Consider the following 23,489-nt stretch of genomic DNA (forward strand, 5'->3'; position numbering starts at 1 on the left):
AAAAAATTCAAAAAAATATGATAATCCATAGATTAATGCCATCGCTTAAAAACAAAAGAGAAATCTTCTTTAAACTTCTTTCTCTTTGTCATTTGGTAAGTTTTAAATAACCATTCATTTATAAGCAGCGTTTTTCATTTTGTGAGACAAAATAAATTAAAATGATTTGTTTTTAGGATGCCAAATATGTACATACGCAAAAGCTTCGTTGTTGAATTCGAGACTAAGATGCAATTCTTAAATTCCTTAATGTCATGTTTCAGAAAATTCGGAATCAATTTATGAGAAGAAGAATTCAATTACGTTTCCACTGGCAAAATGAACAATTTTTTTGGTATGAAAAGTCATATTTATTCTTAATTTTCAACGGTGTTAGTTTATTTTTGAATGTAATTATGTATGTAGTTAAATTTTTTTAACATTATTTACAAATTTGCACAAAATCTGAGCAATCATTCGACGATACCACAATGGTATTAAATTAATGGGTTGGGGTCAAAATTCTGCCGGGGTCAAAATTCTTTTATCAAAATTCTACTTTCAAAATTCTGCTTTACAAAATTCTGCTTTCAAAATTCTGCTTTTCAAAATTCTGTTTTTCAAAATTCTGTTTTTCAAAATTCTGCTTTTCATAATTCTGCTTTTCAAAATTCTGCAATAAATTAAAAAAGGGTTTGGAAAATGTTAAAAATTTGAATAAGAAAAGGAATATTTTGTATCAAACAACATCGGTTCCAATTAGTTTACATATTTTATTATAAAAAAAGGCAGTATATGGAATTCAAAAAATATTTGCGACACTTAAATAAAAAAAATTAGGAAAGTACTAATGTTGAATTACATTAATGAGGTGTATTTTTCTTTAGCTATTTTTTTATTTATGCTATAAAAAAAAAAAGAATTGGCAGAATTTTTTTGTTCAAATATAACACTGGCAGAATTTTGAAGAGCAGAATTTTAAAAAGCAGAATTTTGAAAAACAGAGTAGAAAAAGAGCAGAATTTTGAAAAACGGAATTTTCGCTAAAAAGGCAGAATTTTGAAAAGCAGAATTTTGAAGCCAGAATTTTGACCCGATCCCTAAATTAATACCTCTGAAGCTGCACTCTTTTTTGAAATTCAATGAAATTCAAACAGGGTCAATGAATCTACGGAATAATCGGACTCAAACTCTGTAGTTCCTCAATGTGAGATTTATCCTAGTTTAGGGCTAACCAATGAGTCACATTTATCAACAATATTAAAATACCCTTCACGGAGAAAAACTTCATCCAAAAAAAAGCGGATTTCTGCATGTTTTTTTTTTGCCAAAATGACGTTCGTCTTAAATTAAGCGGAAATCCACTTAATAGGAAGATTTTCATCTTAAATTAAGTGGATTTCCGCTAATTTTAACGCTAATTTCTCTGTATATACTAAGGCTAGAAAGAGAAATTTTGATAAGGTCTTAATTTTAAGCAATTCATTTTTAACAATTTTTTTCAAATCTAGCCTTGTGCAGGTATACCCAAGTAACATAAAATGTGTGGGTTTTTTTACAACCTTATGAAAAATTTGTATGTAGCTAAGCGTAATAAAACTAAGTGTTTATTACGCATTTTTCGAAGAAAAAAACTGACCTCAAAGTTAAGAGTTAGCAAGATGGAAAATAAAATTAGAAAGATGGAAAATAAAGCTCAATTTCTGAAAGGAGATAAATCTTGCTTTGTCTTATTGGCAATTTAGTTGAGGTTGGGAGACATGATTTTTAACTTTTTAAAAGGTTTTATTGTTTTTTTTTTTTGTGAGACACTGTGGCGTATGTGTAACTTTTTTTTTACGAAAGATCAGAATACATAATTGAACTTTGTTCACCAATATGTTAAATATAGACTGATTTAATTGTTAAGTCGAAGCCTTGAATAAGTGATATGCAACGCTAAAGGTTTAGTTTTAGAATTTTTTGATTCCTAACTTTCCCGAATCTTCGATTTTTTTTTCTTTTTTAATATAGGAGATTTTACTATAACCTTTGCAAAAAAATTTCGAAGAATTACGTCATCCCAGAATTGAAGTGATTTAAATAAGAAAACCGAGTTTCGATAAATAGACAAATTTGAGAAGGAATGCTAAAAAAAACTGGGGTACTTGAGTTCTACATTCACTTTTTGACCGCTTTAAGATTAAATCATACAAAAAGGGTATCTTACGTCCCGTTGTGATTTTAAAACTTTTAAATAAAAAATTAATAAAAAAAAAAAACATTGAAAACATTTATTTTTCAATCAAAAATAATTATAGATTTAGAGTATAAAATGGACTTCAGATTTAAGGTGAGACCCTGGCCCTCTCACCTTATCTATCTTCTATCTGTCTTCTCTTAAATACGCACAAGTTTTGGCAAAAATAAAAATAGTTGAAAGCTAAAATTAACCTTAAAAAAAAAAAATTAACACCACAACTTCTCAATGAATAATTAGGTAGGTATACCTGCTTTAATGCTAAAAACACCAAAATAAATTAGAAATATGAGTGCTTTCGGTGTTTTTTTTTTTTTTTGTAATAAAGTTGTGTTTTTTCGAGCATACAAAATGGAGGTTAGGTATTAGATTACAATTCTATGAAAAAGTTAGTTCGACAAAAATACGGAGGTGCGCTCTTTTAATTAGAAATACACATTTTTAGAGCAATGTGACACTCAAACGACAGAAGAAAAGTATATCTACAATAATTATATTAAACATCAATATTAAAGATTCTTCTTATCAAATTTCTCCTTAAATTAATCAACTTCTTTAATTCTGAGAGCAAGACCGAAGTCTTTCTTTTTTTTCCTACATTGTTTTCATTTACTATATCTACGTCGAAAAATTCCTTTGTCATTTTTTTTTGTATACAAAAAAATGTCCCAGTAAACAAGGATTTATTTTTCTATGTTTTCCTTTAAGGTTTATCCCTTATTTTTGTTATCTATAGAATCTATTTTTACGATCAGTTTTGTACGAACCTACGCAAATTACTTACAAATAACCTTCATCATTCTTGATGTTAACAGAATAGAATGTGACATTTTTTATTATCCTGGACACACACACAAAGACGTAGGTTGTAGTTGATGATGTTTATTCTTGTTTTTTTTTTTTTTTTTTTATTTTTTTGCTGTCTTTTTCTGTTACAAATGTAACATTCCCATAAAACTGAAAGACTATTTATCTAACTCGAATGTTTTGCCCATCAATATTACACACATTGAATACAAAAAAAAACAAGTCTATCTGAACTAAAAAAAGAAGGAAAAAAAGCTTTTTTGTCTAGTTTTCAATTGAAACCTCAAGCCTAAAAAAGGACACTCATTGTAATCGTTATCCTTCTATTCACCACAAATTTCAGAATTTAATTGATATTTTTCTTCTTGCACAATTCCAAAGAGAATTCAAGTAGAAAATAATATTTTTTCGAGAAAAGTCCTTTAATCCTTGTTATATATGTGTATACTGACTGCGTCTCTCTTCGAGCATGTCGGTTGCGAGATGTAAAGAATTAACTACTAAAACTTTACTAACCTATTACAACTGAATAAGCTTTTGCTGTAGATACATCTTCAACTCAATTTATAGATACAGATTTTTTTTTCTCTTCACTATGGATTGTATTTTTTTGCAGCGAGAAGTCAGAGAAAAAGGACAAAGGAGATTACAACAAAATGAAAAGCTATAAGATACAAATAAAAAAAAAGAAAACAAATTTTGTGGTTGAATTCAGATAGGTAGATAAAAAGAGAGATACACTCAAACAGATACAATTGTCCACTTGTTGCTTCGTGGAAGTAATACTATCAGCACACAGATACATTTAAAGTGTTTGTGGGGGAGTCCTTTTTCTCAATTTTTTTTTTTTGCATTTGGTATACATTCACCAAAAAAAAAAGGATCAAAATCTTTAAAATTAGTTAATTAAGGATACTTTTTTACTAATTTACTTATCTCGTTTAAAAAAAATATGTATCTTTTTTGAGAGTACATACAAATGAGGTTAAAATAAGTGACATCTATAATAATTAAAGTTGAAAAGGCTTAAATCAAACTAATTAATGTGAATTTGAATGACAATATTGTTTAATTACAAACTTGTTGATGTCTAAATAGGCGACTTAACGTGCTATAAAATGTGTCATGTGTGTGGTTTAGATAGGGACTTTTGACTTAATATACCTATTGCCTACCATTCAAAACATCCATTTGGGATTAGGCTTTTGTACATATATATGAACGATGACGACATATAAACGACGCACGTTGTGGTGTGTTGGCGGTTTTGTATAGATGAGCAACGTGGTTTCACATTTGGTGGTTGAATATACATATACCAATTTACCTATAACAAAGATATCACAAATGAAATAATATTGTTCATTATGTACTGTACACAATATTTGTATAAGTTGCTTAGGGAGTTAATAAGATAACGATTTTAATTATCATAATGTGGACTGCTGTCACGAGTGATAACGATTTGAGCTTTAAAGATTGGATATTAAATTATTGGATTTCAACTGCGCATTTGAAGAATGATTCAATATATCTTTTCCCCAAGAACCTAAGATTCCTAGGAAATTCAAAATAGAAAAAAAACTCTACTAAAAAAATTGATTCTTCAACAAAATAAGCAAAAAAAAATTGAATTAAAATCGTAAGAGCCATTTTTAAGAATAATTTTTTTTTTTTTTTTCAAAACTGATATACGGCAGGTAGGGTTACTTATTATTCAAAAAATCGAAATAATCCCCCAGTTGAAATGAAGCTTTACTTCCATGATAATAAAATTGAAGTAAAACCCAAAGGTTTTATTTCAACCGCATTATAAAAACATGACTCCATATTTAAGATGGAAATAAAGCCCCATTTCTGAAAAAAAAGATAAATCATGCTTTGTCTTATTGACAATTTGGTTGAGGTTCGATGAAAACTTTTTAATTTTTCAAAAGGTTTTATTGTTTTTTTTTTTTTTGTATGACACTGTGGCGTATGTGTAATTTTTTTTCTTTTATCGAAAAATCAGATTAATTTAACTTTGTTGTTCCTATGTATGTGAAATTTTATATGGTTCGATTGTTTATTCGAAGCCTTACATAATAGTAGGGGAGCCCAGGAAGGGATTTCACACGTTACTCGAGCGCTTCAGAAAATCATATGGGGAGAAAGCTTGTACTCAGTAATGTACACCTACCAATTAAAAAATCTTGACACAGTGGTGTTCTTTGTGGTCAGCCCGTCAGATTAGTAAAAAAAATCGATCCTCGGAAATACTCAAGCGAGTCAGATTAAGAAATGGTAGGTTAAGTACATCCAGAAAAGTGTATATTTCAATAATCTGGCAATTTGAGCGTGGCATAAGAAAATGGGAGAGGTACAAAGTTGTAAAAATAAATGTCACCTCGAAATACTCGAGCGCTATAATTTTTTATTTATTCTGAAGGGAATTTTATCAGGGACACGAAAAACATATAGTCTGACGGTTTTCATGAAGCAATATAGGCAAAATTATCGATAAAGCATGCACGTACAGTAAAAAAAAAAAATACAATTTTTTGGTTCATGTTGGTGAGTTTTTAACGTTTTTGTCGAAATATCTTTTCTTTTTTTTGTCTCATTTACTTACACTTATTATGTGGATTGACTTAAAAAAATCTAAAGAATTCATTAAATTTGATAAAAAATAACGTGCCAAAGGGAATAAAAGACGTTTTATATGGAATTCATTATCGGAGAATTTCCAGACTGGTCCAATACTTAAATTTTTGTATCGAGGAATATTGTGACCTTCTTAACTTTATAGCAAAAGCCCCATCTTTAATAAATATAGAAGCTCTGATCGTCTGGTCATTACGTAATGTTCTTAGATTTGGAGTATTTTTTTCTTTCGTAAAAGACCAGACGAGCAAAACTTATGACTTTAGGTACGTTTACTTTTTAATAATATAATATCATACGAAAGAAAGATTATCGAGTAGGTATCACAACCATTTTTGCTTACAGAAACACGAAATATGACGACAAAGTTGAAGAAGTGGAAACCAACCTGGAAGACGAATCCAGTGATGATGAATATTAAATTATTGATTGACCTTTGTATATAATGTAAATTTTGTATTACATCCAGTAATAACCAGAAGACAGGAAAAATATTGTTTTATTTAAAAACTGTCTCATTATTTTTTTTTAAATTGTCAGATTAGCAATACTCCTTAACATAATTGTCAGATTATCATTTAGTGTGACTCTGACATCGAGCTGAGCCTAAAGTACAAAAATCTGACGCGCTCGAGTAACTTAAGTTAACAATTTTTTTTTTACATTTTCAAAGATGATTTATAAGTGTAGGCCACGTCCAAATCGTCAGTTATTCAAATTGAACACTATTTGGAGTTCACTGAACGTGCCCTCTCAAAATCTGACACGCTCGAATAACTTTTTTTTTTTAATTTTTTCTACCGCTTTTTTCAGCCACCCACCACTGTGTAATTGTCAGATTAATATATATCGGTTATCACAAAGCCAATGCGAGTATACTCTATTAATATCTGACACGCTCGAGTTTTTCAATGTGACAGTTTTTTTAAACATTTTTTTAGAGTGCTTATAAGCTCTTTTTTTTCGTTTTAGAACCTGATCTTCGCAATCCAAAAGATCGACATGACGCTCGAGTAACTGCAAATTTAGCATCTCGGGCTCCACTACTATAATAATGTGCAGCACTAAGGGATAATTTTAGAATTATAGATGGAAAAACGATAATCTGCCATTGATCTAGATTTTTGATTTCCGACTTTCCCAATTTCGAATCTTCGATTTGTTCTTTTTTAATAGGAGATTTTACTTAACCTTGTACAAGATTTCTATCAAATTATTTCATCTTATGTAGAACTGAAGTCATTTAAACGAAAATAACTAGTTTCGACAAATAGACAAATTTGAGTAGAAATGCTTAAAAAAAACCTTCTTTATAACAATTGTACAATAGTGGAAGGGTATTTATCGCCGCGGTGAGATTTATGGGTCACGTTGGCGTTAAGAACCCTCAAAAAGTAATTCCTAGCAATTAATAACGCTCTAATGCGACGGTACGTCCTAACTGACAAGGATTTCATTGTTTTTGTTTGTAAATTGGGAATAAAAATACATGATGATTTTGTTTTCAAATGAATGGTATTTTTGTTTGGTAGGTATGACCAACCCATGTGAGGCAATCAAATATTTTTTCCATACTTCGATTACGAAAATTCTCCCCTTTTTTATATGCTCAAACAAAGGTTTTTTTTGACCGCCAATGTTTTAGTTCGTTAGTAATTTGTTAATTTACACTCCTGCTAAAAAAACGTACACTTTTTTCTTCTTTAGTTTAAACCCTGTATTTTATTCAAAATGGCTTTGAAATTCTTTGTTGTATTTTTTTGTGTTTGTTTATTGTTTAGTAAGTCGAAAAAATGCTAAATGCAACAGTATTATCAACCAAATTTAGCAATTTAAGGTCTGAAAACTGATATTAAAATAATTTTTGTTTTTTAAGAAAAAAAAAATGTTTAAAATGAAAGCAAGTGATAGTTCTTTATAATAATTTGGTATTGTCTCCTCTAACACATTTGACAACTTAGAGTCGTCTGTTCATTCCACTAATTAACTTTTGAAGGTTTTGTTGTAACACTTCTTTCACTGTTGTTTTCAATTGATCAAAACCGCTTGGAGGTAGATTTCGGTCTCGAATGCATCTTTTCAATACTTCCTAGACATGTTCTTTTGAATTCAATTATCATGCATCAGACTAAACTGTGAACCAAATCTAGGGGTGATTGGAACCGGATGCTGTTCGGGAATATCAGTCAAGTATCTTTTGGTACTTAAAGTATGTCTAGGAGAGCTCGCTTACTCCGTACGTGTTGTTTATCAGATTTATTCGCGGATTGACAGCAGACTTCAAATCTTAACCACAAACAGAGTGTATATAATTTTTAAAATTGTTTCATTTCTTTTTTATTCCGAAGCACACATTTATATTGGTTGCTTATACAGGGTGTACCAAAAGTTAACGTCGAAACGATAACGGTAGATAGAATAGGTGGTGACAGTTATCAAAAAAATAATAAAAAAAATCGCAGCCATATATTTTGTGAGTTATGGGCATTTGAAAAAAAGTCGAAAAAATGGTCACCCTGTGACGGTTTTTCATGTGCCGTGACTACAAATCTTAAGTTTTCTCATTTTTTTCTTTTGCTACGCAACCTTGAATAACCCTGCTACCAAATGCATTCAAAAATTTTAACTCAACTGCATCAGTTTTAAAGCAAATATTACTTTTTTGCCCAACTAAGTACTAAAAAATTTTACATGACTCTAATTCAATGAACCGTAGTGTAAAAAAAATGCTCTACGATGTTTCGGCAAGTTACCTTAAAAGTTGGTGTGTTCAATTCTCTTTTCAAAATGATATAACATTGTTGAGAATATTCCATAAATAACCGAGATAACGTTCTATAAAAAATTCCTTGGAATCAAATTGATTGCTTTAACCGTTTAGAAGATAATCGTATCCAAATTGCAATGCATACGTGTCATAAGAAAACTACTGAAATCAGTGGCAGTGGGCATTCGTTTGGATACGAATATCTTCTAAACGGTTAAAGCCTCTACAAGAATATATCTTTCTAATTTGAAAATAATGAATTTCCAGTGAATTAGAAAATTTTGAAAAGTAAAAAATGTTTTTATAATTTTGTTTTAAATTTGACCTCGAATATCTTTAGAATGGTTAGATTAATGAAAAAAGTTAATAAGACCTTTTTTGTGGAACAATCCTTTTCCTACAAGAATATGTCTTGCGCGTTTGATTATTATAATTTTTCAATTTGTTACAAAATTAAGAACAAAAAAACGAATTTTTAAAGATTTTCTCGATTTTTGGACCTCAAATATCTATAAAACGGTTAGATTAACAAAAAAAGTGTGCAAAGCCTTTTTGTAGAACGTTCAATTTTCTACAAGAATTTGTAAAGAAATTTGCTAAAAAATCGATTTAAAAAAAATAATTTTTTTTAGTAGAAGCTTGATGTAAAAATGGAAAATTGCGAATCGGAGGACCTTCCCATTAATATTAAGAGTTCATATTTGGTGTGTATATTCTAGAGGTGTCTAGCAATCGATTTTTTGGAGTACCAAATAAAAAAAAAAGAATTTAAATTTTTTTGACCCACCCTAATATGTACGTATATTCAGACTCTTTTTTTGAAATTCAAGTTTTTGAATCCAATAATTTTGAATTTTTTTTTTTTTCTAAGTAATCAAATTGCATACTCGGTTGGGATGTAAGAACCCTATTCAAAATATTATAAATATTTTTTTTTAGTTTTTACTAAATTTCTTATACTCAATTATAAATATTCTTTTGTTGAAAACTAAGTAATTGTGCAGCTCTTATTTGGTTATTTTCGTTATTAAATTGATGTTGAAAATTAGTTCACTTTTCATATTTTTGAATATGATTACCTAAATTAAAGAATGGAATTCATTCCCACTTTGCATGGGATCAGCTAACTTAGTTCCAAGGAACCAGGGGCGTACACTCCCCTGGGGCCCGACCGACCCTAGGGCCCCCACTGGAGACAATGCAGAGAAGGAAACTGTTAGCATAAATTGAGTTATGAAGTAAATTAAAATGTATTTGAATCACTTTGGATACAAGGAAGATAAATTATATCATTCAGTGTAATGTATAATGCATTGGTAGCCACACAATATACATATATTGATTTAAAAAAAGGTTACCCCAGGGGCCCCAAAAAAATAAACTGCTTTTTTAAAAGAAAAATCATAATTTTATCTTAGGGCCTCAAAAACCAAAAAAGCAAAAAAAGCTTTGTTAATGACATACCAAATATTACTTCAAGTCAATACGTTAGGGGCCCCAAAAAAGCAAACAAATTCAGGCCAGGGGCCCCAAAAGCCTTTACTTCAGGGTGTAAAAAAAAAATTAAATTAAAAAAAAATTGTTTTTGAAATTAAACTGCATTTGTTGATGGATTACTAAATATTACTTTAGGAGTCAAAAAAAATATGACTTTGGGGCTCCAAAAATATTATATGAAGGGTCCCAAAAAATAATTTTTCAGGAACCCCGTTAGTTGAGAGGCAATCAAATATTAATTTGGTGCCCCAAGGCACTAAGGATCCCAAAAATATTCATCAAATTTTTTGATGGCATGACAAATATTATTTGAGGATGCTCAAGTCAAAAGCTATTACTTCAGTGGTTCAAAACAATCAAATGGAAAATTAAATATCAATTCAGAGGCCCCAACATAAATACATCAGGGCCCAAAATAAAAAAATCACGTTATTGGTGGCATTCCGAATATTACTTCAGAACAGAGGCCCCAATACCTATTAATTCTTGGCTCCAAAAAAATTATATTATATTTTAGGGGCCTCTAAGTACTTAATTTAGAGGCCCCAAAAATAATATTTCAGGGGCCCCAAAAGAAATAAACTATGTTTGATGATGGAAAATCAAGAACTATCAATTCTAAGCTAAAAAAATTGTATTTTAGGGGTCTCTAAATATTTAATTTTGGGGCCCCTAGTACAAGTATTTACTACTTTTATGATAGACATTTTAAGTATGTATAGCAAAGTGGATTACGAACATATTAAAACATTCAAATAAACCTAAAAATAAATAAGCCATACAAAAGAAAATGTATGGCGTATACGTACTTTTTTTTGTATCTAAGGGGCCCCCAAATATCAAAGGGGCCCCAAAATTTAGTCTTGTCCCGGGGCCCCTGCGACTAAACGTACGCCACTGCAAGGAACTAATTTCCCTGCCCTGTTCTTCTGATAAAATAAGGTGTAATCCACATTTTGACCAATTCAGAGTATGAAACTGCAAGAGAAAGCCTTTTTTTCGATCATAATTAATAATACGTTAAAGTGGACAAGTCATATTTAACATTCTGCCATTAACATTTTTGCATTTAAAAAAAAAACAACCAACACTGTTTTCTACCCTATTGCTATGTACATATATTTTCTCATTTTCGTTGCCTTTCAAATAATTTAATCAAAACCAATATTTTTCTTTTCAGAATTTCTTTTGATAAGCAATCAAAAAGGATTTTCACACGAATTTTAATTACCGTCGAAAATTAAAATTTGTGTTTTACTATCAAAAATATTGCATCAAAATATTTCCAACGAATAAAATCGACAAAACACGAAAACAGAACAAAAACAAAAAACATTATTTATCGAATTACGACATTTCGATGGTGAAGGCACCAGCAGTTCCATTGCCACCAACAAATAGCAAACATCCCTTATCGAATGCCATACAGCCAGCAGCGGAAGTTGTTGTTGCTGTTGCTGCAGCTGATAGCGATAGGGAGGTAAATGTTGCTGCATCATGCATGAATAGTGAAATTAATAATTTCGTAGAAATAGAAAATAACACTTCAAATGCCGCCTCCATCACTACGACTAATGACACCCACAACAATGACAGCGAAATATGCCGCCGCCAATATAATATGACAACACCGGCAACAAACGCTACCGCCACCGCCGCCGATGAACAATTGTCACAAACATTTGAGTATTCCACTTCTTCTGATAGCGTTAAAATAAATGGCAATAACAATGTTGACAGTGTAAATATTTCAAGTCCGAAAAACGAACAAAGCACCCAAACCGATGAAGATGATGATGATGATAATGATAACTTATCGAATTGTTCATCAAATCATAGTATAAAATATCTTGTTATCGATCGTGATGAAGACGATGAAGAATCACAAAAGAACGACGACGGTGAAAAATTAGAAGATAAAATCGACGGTAATTCCGAAGTGATCGAGAATTCGAATTTCGATAACGAGGACGTTAAAAGTGTATCGACTCCCGCGGATATCGATATCGATAACACAAACAATATCGATAACGATAACACAAACGATATCGATATCGATAACACAAACGAAAATCATTCCGAAATATTAACCGAAATCAATGATACTGCACAAATAATTGATGAAATTGAAATCGAAGAAGAAACCTACTGTGTTGGCCATTTCTATGGGCAAGAAGACGAAGATGATGGTAGTAGCAACAAGAATTATTGTGATAGTGAAAAGCCGCCGCCACCAATGAAAACTGGCCTAGAAACCGTCCCAGAAGTGAATGAAACAAGTGAAACTATCGACGAAGAAGAGAATAACTTAATTGAATATTCAAATTCAAATCTTCCTACAACAACAACTACCATATCAATTCCAGTGCCCAGTAGTGCCACAAAGCCGTACCATAACCTCCCTAACAACCGTTCAATTCCTCCTCAGATCATTGGCATTCCTGGAATAATGGCAGCCCAACAGCATTCGATGCCACCGCCACAACCCTTGCATAAACAACAACAACAACAACAACATCAACCTGCACCACAACAATCGGTTGGGGGCCTCTTGCAACCACTTCATTTGGCAAGCATCGGTGCACATTCCGGTGGAGCAGTTAACCAACAAATCTCTCCCACTACCGCTGCTGGTGTTGGTGGTGCATCTGCTTTAGCAGTGTCAACTACAATTCAACCCCATCATCATCATCATTGTGTGCATCATCCACATGTGCACCTGCACTCTCCAGCAGCGGCAGGTCAACAGGCGGCAAATGGAGGTGCAACAGCACCACCACCACCGGTTGGAGCGACAGGTCATCCTCATACACACATTTTCCCGTTGCAAGTCATTTCTCTGGGTCCCCAGGGACCTGGAACAGCGGCAGCAGCAGCAGGAGCTGCAGCCGCCTGGCCTCTAGTTGAGGCGCCAATTTATGTCGATGCCAATGGGGAATATCGGACATATTGTCCTGCACATCCACAAGGACCTCCACCACGAGAGCATCGTGTCCTGCTGCAATTGGATGCAGGCGTATCCTTGCCGCTGCAGATAGCCGGGAAGCGAAAAGTATTTAGAGGTGAGTTTCGGTGTGTGTGTTTCTTTTGTTCCTTTTTAACAGTTATATCTGGATTTTGCTATCGGGTTTTATAGTGCGGAGTTTTACTCTGCGTGAATTTATACAAAGGATATGGCTTTTTATCCTGAATTACGCTGCATCGTTTTCTGGTTTTATACCTCTCTGGGATGCTCTCTGAATTATGATTTTTCCATTCATATTGGATTTAAAGTGGATTTCGATTTACGATGTCAGTAGGAGAGCAGGAGCACACAAAAGCTTCCCTATTTTCGGTAGTCGTCGTGTCGTCCTTAAAATAAACCGGAAGAGGATGTGTGTGTATTTTGAGAGAGACTTTTTGGCTGCCCTTTTTGCTGTCAGTTTTCACATTATGCACATTTATGAGTGTGGCACTGGAGGTTTGAGGTTCTTCTTTTGTGTTTTTACCGGAGAACTGTTTTTCAACAGCCGAAGCATAAATGTCAGGATTTGCGGCATGAAATCTTTTCATCTGCTAGTCAAGTGTATATAGGAGTAAAAAATAAAAATTGATACCATTTTACATTGGGTTATAAAAGGATATTGCTTGTGGAGTTGGCCAGATTCTGGGATAGCAGTTTTTGGTGACGTATTACAGTGATTTGGGAATATAAATCGCTGTTTTTTTGGTTATTTGAATGGATTTTAAAATGACTTTGTATTATGTTCAACATCCGGTTTAGGATTAGGATTAGAGAGGTGATACTTTTTTGTTCCTATGTTAACATTTTTTTGGGTGTGATGCTGCAGTTAGATTTACGATAGTGTGTTGTAAGGTTAGAAAAAAACATATTTTTAAATGTGATTTATGGTAGGTTGGTGAGTGACGCATTTTTTTGAACCATCAGACTAGTATACTTCTGGAGTAACTCTCAATGAATTGGGACACAGTTTGTTTAACACATAAGTTTTATCACCCCTCTGGCAGACTGCATTCATAGCCTCTGTATGTTCAGAAAATTCAAAATAATAATTTTTTGGGAAAATCAATTTTTCGAAGACGATTTGTAGTGGAAGTTTTTTTTTTGAAATTTTGTCATTAAGTATGCATAACAAAAGCTCATTTATTTTAATATTTTATTTATTCACATAAAATGATAAAACGATTTGTTCGTAGTTTTGATCCAGAAAAAAAATCAATTAAGAAAATAATATCGGACTATGAGGTTCAGGGATTTTTATTGCTGGAATCGTTCAGTTGGTTATAAAAGAAGAAAGAACCGCGGATTGCTATAAAATGAGAGGGTGTAAACTGAAGTTAGGGGTTCAAAAGCCTTCGAAAAATCGACAGTAAAAAAATTAATGATTTATAATTAACGCACAGCTTTAACTATACATATAATAGATATAAACTTGATAGTGAGTAATAAGAATAAGATTTTTCGGAATTCAAAAATTTAACAGGGTAAAATGGGGGTAAAACGAGGTAGCAAAAAAAAAAAATGGCTATTTTCTAAACGGTAATTTGTAGAAATAATTTTATTGCAACAGTTACAAAATAGGTAGGGCTCTTGTTAATCTATCAAAAATTAATGGTGATTTTATTCGCATTTATATTCAATAAATTTTATTCATATCTGGCCCATCCTTACGAGCATTAAATTCACGACGCACAGTGGTGCCCTTCTATGGAGGAAGCGGAAAAAACCTATAAAAACTGAACGGGTGGACCGATTTGATTGAAATTTGGTATATAAATTAAATAAAACTATTTCTCATCGTGATGAAAAAATTGTATATCGTACTTTAAAATTACTCATTTTTTCAAAAGTTGTATTGATTAATATATTCATTCTTTTTGTTTCCTTTTCTTGTTTTTTGTGATGTGAATTTCTCTTATACTTTAAGGCTTAATTAAAACTGAATACAAAGAAGGCTTTGAGAAAGCAAATAATTAAAAAGTTTCATAAGTATTATAGCACCTTAAATTTATACTTACTACACTAGCCCAAAAAATTAAGTTAACAAAAAAAAAATTGTGATTTTTTTTAGTGATTTTCGATAGGTGGAATAAAAATCATCGTATCATGACAAAACAAAAAGCATGTCAAAGCTACATTCCTCTAGTTTTAGGATTTTAATATGGTAAAATCTTTGAAATTATTCAAATTCCAAAATTTTCCAAATTATTTTTGTTTCTTAAAAAAAGTGGAAAATTTTTTTGCGAAAAAATGATTATTATTTTTAGAAAAGCTGTTTATTTGGCTTTAAGATTATTTTTGTTTCAAACTTTTACGATTTTTTTTTAGACTGCAATATCAGTCATCAAACCAAAATTTTTGACTTTGACTATCAATATCTCAACAACGAATCACTTTACAGAGAATTTAAAGATAAATTTTAAAATTTCATTCAAATCTCTACAAATAAATTAATTTTACTTCGTTAAAAAAAATGTTTTCTTAAATTTGAGATCATTTTAGAAAAGCTATCAAAATAGGCCTTTTTAAGGTTTTTTAGAAAATTTGCCGCTATTTTCTAACTATGGGTGATTATAAGCAAAATCAAATTCTTTTGAGTTTATTTACACATTTTATTAATAAATACCGTTTTTATGTTTTAGATAAACCAAAGAAAATTATAATTTTTCAAAAAAAAGTTAAATTTTGAAAAAAAAATTTCATATCGTTTTTGGATATTTTTCCTTTTTTTTGAAAATTTTTGATTTTTCTTTATTTTTTGCCTTATCAGTGATGACTACATAGACTTCTTATAATGTAAAAAACTTTATTTTATCAAAAAAAAAAGCCGTTAAATTAGAAACGGTAATACTAGAGGCCGATTTCAAGTGCTGTTTGAGTGACACGCATTGCTACACTCAAGAAGCTCTTACGGGAGAATGGGTCAAAATGGGTCATTTGTTTTAACACCATAAATAGTATACATCATAAGCTTTAAGTTGTTACTAAAATGAACGGGAACATCGTAGAGCATTTTTTTTATGGGACGACAAAGAGTAAAAACTACTCGATCTAGAGGTTTCTTTAAATAATATTTTGATTTTTCTGATTCAAAAGCAAATTCAACAAAAGGTAAATGTACACTGAGGGAAAAGCCACAACGTGAAATCAATGAAAACCACATTGATTTAATTATTATTCGGAATGATTTTGCGTTGAAGATGGACATTTTACAATCAACGTGGAAAATAGGTTAACTTTTGATGGTTTCGTATCTTAAAGTCACATAAATCAAAGTAGTTCAACTTTGAAACAACGACTTTTCAACTTCAATTTATTTTTTCCCTCAGTGTACACTTAAGAACAAATATACCATTAACAACACTACATATTTTTTTTATTTAAAAAAATCTCTATTCTTAAAAAAAAAACACGTCAAAAGATGCAAAAAAAAAACGAAATTTGGATAATTTTAAAGAATCTACTTTGTTGAGCTAAGTATACTCGGGACCAGGGCCGTCTTTAACTATCCTGGGGCCCTTGGGCACAAAAGAATTTTGGGGCCCTTTTGGAAAGTAAAATAAGTATACAATGGTTGGCTTAAAGGCAATGGTTACGGTTAAAAATTGGTGCCAATATATCGTTTCATATAAAGTAAAGGGGGTGCCAATAATACGTGCATCGAGACATCAATAGTTGCCACTGCCAATAATTGTACCCTGTATCCGTTATAAGTTTCAGTTTGAAGAATTGGAAAAAAGATCTCAAACGGATTGATAGATTTGCTAAAAACTCGGTACAGACGATTTCTACGTAATTTTCAAGAGCCGTTTTTTTTATTTTTTGCCTTTTTATTTTAATGTCTCTTTTTCAACGGATATCTCCAATATAAAGTTTTCGAGATATTGCAATTTTCTCAAAAACGGATAACGATTTTGCTTTGAAAAAAAAAAAATATGTTTTGCTGCAAATATGGCCGCACTTTTGAAAGAAGAAAAATATTTTTTGGACCGTTATTAACGGTACCTACTTGCCATAGAACCGATTTCTTAATGAAAACGACACAACCGTTTTTAATGAAAATTTTTACATAAAAAGGTTTATACTGATATCAAAACTAAGAAAACTTAAAAAAAAATTATTTTGGATTAAACAAAAAAATTAATTTTTTTTTTTGAAAAACAATTTTTTTTTAAGTTATTTAATGAATTTTATGTGTCAATCTTTAAATACGAGAGCAATTCGCAATTCAAATTAAAACCATTGTACCATGGCGTTTTCCATTGAACCAAAACATTGATGTACCGTCGACGAGCCGGCAATAGTTTTTTCTCAAACGTTTTCCAACGGAAAAAGTATTGATGTTTTTTGCCGACGAATTGATTCTTTTTCGTCTTTTAATACGAATCTACTCATATTTTTACACTGATTTTAACACGCACTACAAATTTGACAATTTTGCAAACTTCAAACGAAATTATTATTTAAGGAAAAAGATAATGGAAGAGAATTCGTTGTTTTTATTAATAAATAATAAATAATCTTGCCTACAGTGGAAAAAAAGGTATTTTTCTTGTTTTTTGAAAATATTATTGTCTTATTTTTTTTTTTTGAAAATTGAATTTGGGTTTGGTGGTTTGGATTTAAATTTTTTTCCGCATACAACGCCACATATTTTGTTTTCTTTTTGAAAACATATATTTTCCGTATAGGTGTAGAAAAAAATGTATTTGATTGAATGGTTGCCATATAAAAACTAAAATTTTTTGGTAGATGGTCTGACCGACAAAAATGTTTTGAGAATATAATATTCGTTCCTTCGGGGCCCCCTGAGAATGGGGGCCCTGGGCACGGGCCCCGTGTGCCCTTATGGTAAAGACGGCATTGCTCGGGACCCAGGCTACGCAAAAAATTAAAATTGATTGTATTCTGTATTTAAACATATTTTTAATTGAAAAACCAAATAAAAAAAAATTTAGAAAATTGTTTCACTTTTTTGAGTTTTTTTCCATCTGGGAACCACTGTGCGACGGGCCTACCTGCACAATTTCCCAAAAAGCTTCTGGTATTAAACTTGTTTATTTTTTATTTTGAGGTTCTGAGACAAATAACCCGACAATGTCCGCGAACCTCTTAAACCATGCACCGCCATTAATACGAAAATTCTGTACCAATTTAAGAGGATAACTCAAGAACCTTTACATTGGTCTGTATTTTTCTACATACTAGCTTAACCTTAGCTCAGGTACTTAAGTTCCACAGCCACTGTGATGCTTCCAAATGGCTATCCGCAATGTGTAGTGCTGCATTATCAAGAAGTAAATTAAAAGTAATAGATTACGAGCATTGCAGGGGCTCGCCACACCCAGCAGTAACTCGCATGAGCTGAGTCAGCTTTAATTTATAAATTCTTGTATTGCCTTAAAAAAATACTAATTCTTTCTATGATAAGCACGAATGGAACGAAAATTAAGCTGCGCAATATAAACTAGAGAATGCACCGTTTATATCGCTAGTCTTAAACATACCCAAACTTACAAGCTTCTTTCAGGGTACCATATTCAGTCATTTGTGGACTGTACAGTCTCAATTCCTCACTGATATGCACTCTTGTGCGCGAATTTTTATTTCACACCCCAAAATTGATTCTCTCGTGGGCAAAATTTTTTTCAGCTTCGCTTAATCTACATGTGACAATTAATTAGCCCGCTTTGTTTGCGAGATAGTTTCCCCAAATAAGTGGCGATTATCACTATGAGACTCCAACCTAATCGTCTTTTGAGCAAAATTTTGTTCTTCTTTGCTTTGGGCGAGTTTTCGAAAATTACTTCAATAAGCTTTACAAACAAAACTCGAGTCAGTTAAGATTTTCAAAAAAATTATAAAAAAAAAACTAAAAAATCAATTTACAAATATTCTTGAAAAAAAAAAAAAAAAACAAATTGAACGTTTCCACATTCTTTACAAATTAATATTCCTTAAGCACCTTCTACATCTTTTTCGACACTTTTTTGTGGGTTTCTGACGCCCTTGGGTGGGTTGTAAGTCCATAATTGATTTGTGTACTTATAACCCACCCAAATGAGTCAGTAGTCCATTATCAAGGGGCACGGTAGTGCCCAGCCAAGTTCTCTAGCAACTTTGGCACTACACCCTTATTTACAGGAAACAACTCAGGCCATTTTCGACCCGCCTCTAACTTCCACACCAAAGATGCTAGAAATTTCAAACTCGCTACATTTATTGAGCTTGTCAAAACCAAACTTCTCACAAAATTTCAGCCTTTTACGATGAGTAGTTTCTGAGATATAGGGCTTCAAAAATCGCAAAAACCGTAACTGACTGACTGACTCACTCACTCACTCACTGACAGATCATCAAAATTATGGAGAACTTCCCGTTAACGTAGAAACTTGAAATTTTACACGGTGATAGGACTTGTGGTGTATACAAAGGGAAAAATCGAAAATTTGAGATTTTCAATTCAGGGGGCGTGGCATCCGCCCATTTCCACTGAATTTTCATTAAATATTATAGAGCACTTCTGATTATCGTAGAATCTTGAAATTTGGTAGAATGGTAGAATGGTAGAGATGGTAGTTTACGCAAAGGAAAAAATTTAAAATTTGAGAATTTCAGCCAGGGGGCGTGGCAACCGCCCATTTTCACTGAATTTTCATCAAATATAGAGATTTTCAATTCTACAGCCATACCTTGCAAAAAGTAGTGAAATCACAACAAAAACATTACTGTTAAAAAAGGAGCCAAGTTCTCCTATTTTGAAATTATGCTGGCACAAAAAGTACTGAGATGTAAAAGTGTACCAAGTTCTAAAGTTTGGGTTCAAATTCGTATCAATAAAATTTTGATTGTTTACTTGGCAATTTTTGAAATAACTTTAAAAATCGGTAATTAAAAGAAAAATTGTCAAGAGAGCAATCAAAATTTTATTGATACGAATTTGAACCCAAACTTTAGAACTTGGTACACTTTTACATCTCAGTACTTTTTGTGCCAGCATAATTTCAAAATAGGAGAACTTGGCTCCTTTTTTAACAGTAATGTTTTTGTTGTGATTGACTTTTGTCCAGTGGACTTATGACCCTGTACCTTGATTTTTGAGCTATGAGAGTATTCAGTTTATAGAGCAAATGAGCGATATGTACTTAGTTTTTGTACTCGAGTGTCGAACACAAGATTTTCAAAAATGTCTAAAAATACACGCAATAACTTGACCATACCCATTCCAGATTTCTTTCCGCAAGCTATTTTGTTAACCTTTGACCTCATAAATCAGATTTAACCAGAATTTACTACGCAGTATACAAATGAAAACTGCCTCTGTTACTATTAATAGTGTAGTAAATATTGACAAAATGTGGATTTACCTTTAATTGCTTGCTTCTTCTTTCTGGAAAGCGATAGCTTTAATTTGCTTTCATGTGTCCTTTAATAAATTCAAAGATATTTTTTGTTTCAATATAAATAATTAACACCAACAACAACAACTTAAAAGAATATTCATAACCGCATTAAGCCTTAAAACTGAATTTAAACCAATTTAATGGATATCAATTCAATCATTTCACTTCAGCCAATACATTTTTTGATCTTTATTGCAATTATATTTTAAGTTGCAAAGTTTTTTTTTTTTGACAGTAAATTTAAAATATAAGCGAATAAAAAGGGTTTGGCTATTGAGAAAACCAACAAATAATATCAACGGCATTAAAGTAACAAAAAAATTATTTAAAAGTTAAAAAAAAGACCAACAAATACTTAAAATAAAAATATATATCTCTCTACCATACACAACATATGGCAGGACATGCGGACACGAGCAAACATAAAAAGTGCATTTTCGCAAGAGATTTTACGACAACTTGAGTCATTTCACCCATTTCATAGTCTCGTTTTGGTCCTTTTGTAACTTCTTTACTATACCTACTTTACTCAACACTCTATGTCACTAAAATGTTTTAACTTTAAGATATTTCTTAGTAGCAATTCTTCAATTGAACATGTTCCTAATAGTAGAGTAACAAAAGCAAATTATTAATTAAAAATACTTTAAAGTCTATAGATTAAAAATTGCCGATGTTGCCGAATTGTTTTTTTTTAAATTAAAATTAAATTTTTTTTGAACCAAACCATTTTTTTGCTTAAATTTCATAAAACAACGGCAACACCTACAATATTTACAGACATGTTTTTAAAAAGCCAGAATCTCATTTCTATCTGTAAAATTTAAATCCACTAAATTTAATCAAGAGTTTTTGAAAGAATAGTCCTCAACTCAAAACGTTATTAAAAAATGTTAAATGGCTTTTTTTACTTTTTCGTAGTAAAATTAGAATTGATTTAAGAAAATTTGTTGGCCATAAATATTTTCAGTTGAATTCCGAAGAGGAAAAGGTAATATATATTACAGTTTTGAAAAAAAATATATAAAAATTACTTCAATTTCATCAAATTTTCTTGATAAAACCAAAATTTTTGCATTGAAATAATTGAATTTCTCAAAGACTTTGGCAAATAAGAACTTTTAACTTTTGCTATTTATCTTTCAACAATAAGGGGTATTGAATGAATAAAAAAAACTTTATATTTAAATGTTAAATTTAAAAAAAAATAAGTTAAATTTTTTTCAAAACTTCTATTAAAAAAAAATTCTTCGAAAATTAAATACTTTTTAATTTTTTTCATAAACCGTAATACATTTTGACATTTCCTTTTATAATTTCAAATCATAATAAATGTGGCCAAAAAAAAATTGTAAATAAATGCATTTTATAATACGAAAAAAGTTTTATAAACGACATGTTAAAATTTTGTCAATAATTTTTTTTTTTCAAAAATCTGAGTTCAATTACTATTCTTTTAAAAGCCCTTCATTCAATTAACCTAATTTTAATTTTTTTAATATGACTAAGCTTCTAGCTTTTTAAAAATGTATATATTTAAATATTGTAGGTGTTGCCGTTGTGTTCAAATATTTTTTTTTGTGTCAATGAATAAGAAAATTGCATCTATCGCTTGAACGATGGAAGACTGTCCCTCACTCCCATATATTTTTTTTCCTTGAGTTTCCTAGACAATCTTTTGGCATCAATAAATTTATGAAATTTAAGCAAAATTTTTTTAATTTTTTTTTCTTGTTCACAAAAATCTTCAATTAAATTTACAAAATCAAAACGGCAACACAAACGGCAATTTTTAATCTATAGACTTTAAAGTATTTTTAACTACCTACGTTTGAAAAAAAAAGATCATCAAAATCTAAGCTGTTCGGCCGGGTTCCCTAATATTGCCATTTTTTGAGCTTAAGTTACTCCACTATAAGAAAGCTCACAAACATGTTAAGGTTTGCAATTCTGAATAAATCTTTATTTGACCTGAAGTGTATACAAAGTTCTTAATCGGTTAAAAAATAACCATAACTTTTCTTTTCTACTGTAATAAATGGTTTTGTTAAATATTTGGCTTAAATCTAGAGACCCAGAGTGTAAAAGTATCTATGATGACGCTGATGACGACGACAACGATGATGATGACGAGGACGAGGACGATTGGGAGTGCGCTTAAAATGAGTGCAGTACTTCAACCTCATAGAGTGTGAGAAGTATTTCGTTTTTATTTATCCTTTTATTTTCTTTACTTTTTCTGAGGCTGCTATCTACTCGTATTACTTTTTCACTATAAGCTTGTTTATGTCCTTATATGAGAGTGATGGCAAAAGATGTTTAGGGTTCTCATCGTATCCTTATAGTTTAATATCTTGAATTATTTAATAAGCCAAAAGGTCAAGAGCTTGAATAAGTATAAGTATACTTTTAAGTCCTTTAAACTTGATACTGAGAATTTTTGAGTTGAATTTTCAATTTTATTTCCTGGCAATTTTTGCATAAGGACCTTAATTTCTCATTTACAAATGATACACAATTTAAGTAGTAAATATAGCTTTAACCTTTAAGGGGTGCGTCTTTAGTCACTTTATATCCTACCAGTTTTTAAATTTCTCGAAAAAAAAGTCCATTATATTAAAGTCAGAGTCCTTTTTCAAAAGGATGTTGCTTTTAAGCTATAAACGATAACTTTTCACAAAGCTTTGAAATATCACTGATTGCTCCTACGCTACGCAAAAAGTCTTCAAAACGCTCATCACAATTTTAATAAATCAAATTCACATGAACACCTTTTTTTTCACGTTTAAAACCTCATCACATCTCCACATCGCACCTTTTACCAGCGCGCTATCAAATAATTTGTCATGAATTTAACCTACCCTAACACGATTCGACGTTAACACGTTCCCCAAATCGACATTTGAACTTCAAAAATTTCCCATTTCCTAACGTGGATTTAGTCAACAACGGCGGTCGTCATCATCATCGTCGCTCTTCATCGTCAAGGCGCTATTTAACCTTCTGAAGACTGTGTCGGTAGTTCGGCGTGAGTTTAAAGTATATGTAGTGTGTTTCAATTTTGGGGTCTCTCACTTTAACGAAGATATAATGTGGTGCTCAACGATGCACACACCCACTTCTAGTGTTAAATTTTATAGCCTCTCTCATACC

At 31.2% G+C, this 23,489-nt stretch overlaps 1 protein-coding gene across 2 annotated transcripts in view; it reads left to right on the top strand.

Moving 5' to 3' along the window:
• The window catches only part of LOC129905092 (fibronectin type-III domain-containing protein 3A), a 400,083-nt gene that overhangs the window by 5,561 nt on the left and 371,033 nt on the right, over positions 1-23,489 (top strand). The window contains exons 1-2 of one of the 2 annotated variants that reach the window (XM_055980468.1): positions 160-334; positions 11,113-12,994. In XM_055980468.1, coding sequence (XP_055836443.1) covers positions 11,293-12,994 — 1,702 coding nt within the window. In that variant the 5' untranslated portion in view covers positions 160-334; positions 11,113-11,292. Of the gene's footprint in view, positions 1-159; positions 335-11,112; positions 12,995-23,489 lie in introns of those variants that run through there. The other variant, XM_055980467.1, reaches the window with a different exon arrangement.

The sequence above is a fragment of the Episyrphus balteatus genome, chromosome 1, assembly GCF_945859705.1.
Source record: "Episyrphus balteatus chromosome 1, idEpiBalt1.1, whole genome shotgun sequence".
In the NCBI taxonomy this organism is placed as follows: domain Eukaryota; kingdom Metazoa; phylum Arthropoda; class Insecta; order Diptera; family Syrphidae; genus Episyrphus; species Episyrphus balteatus.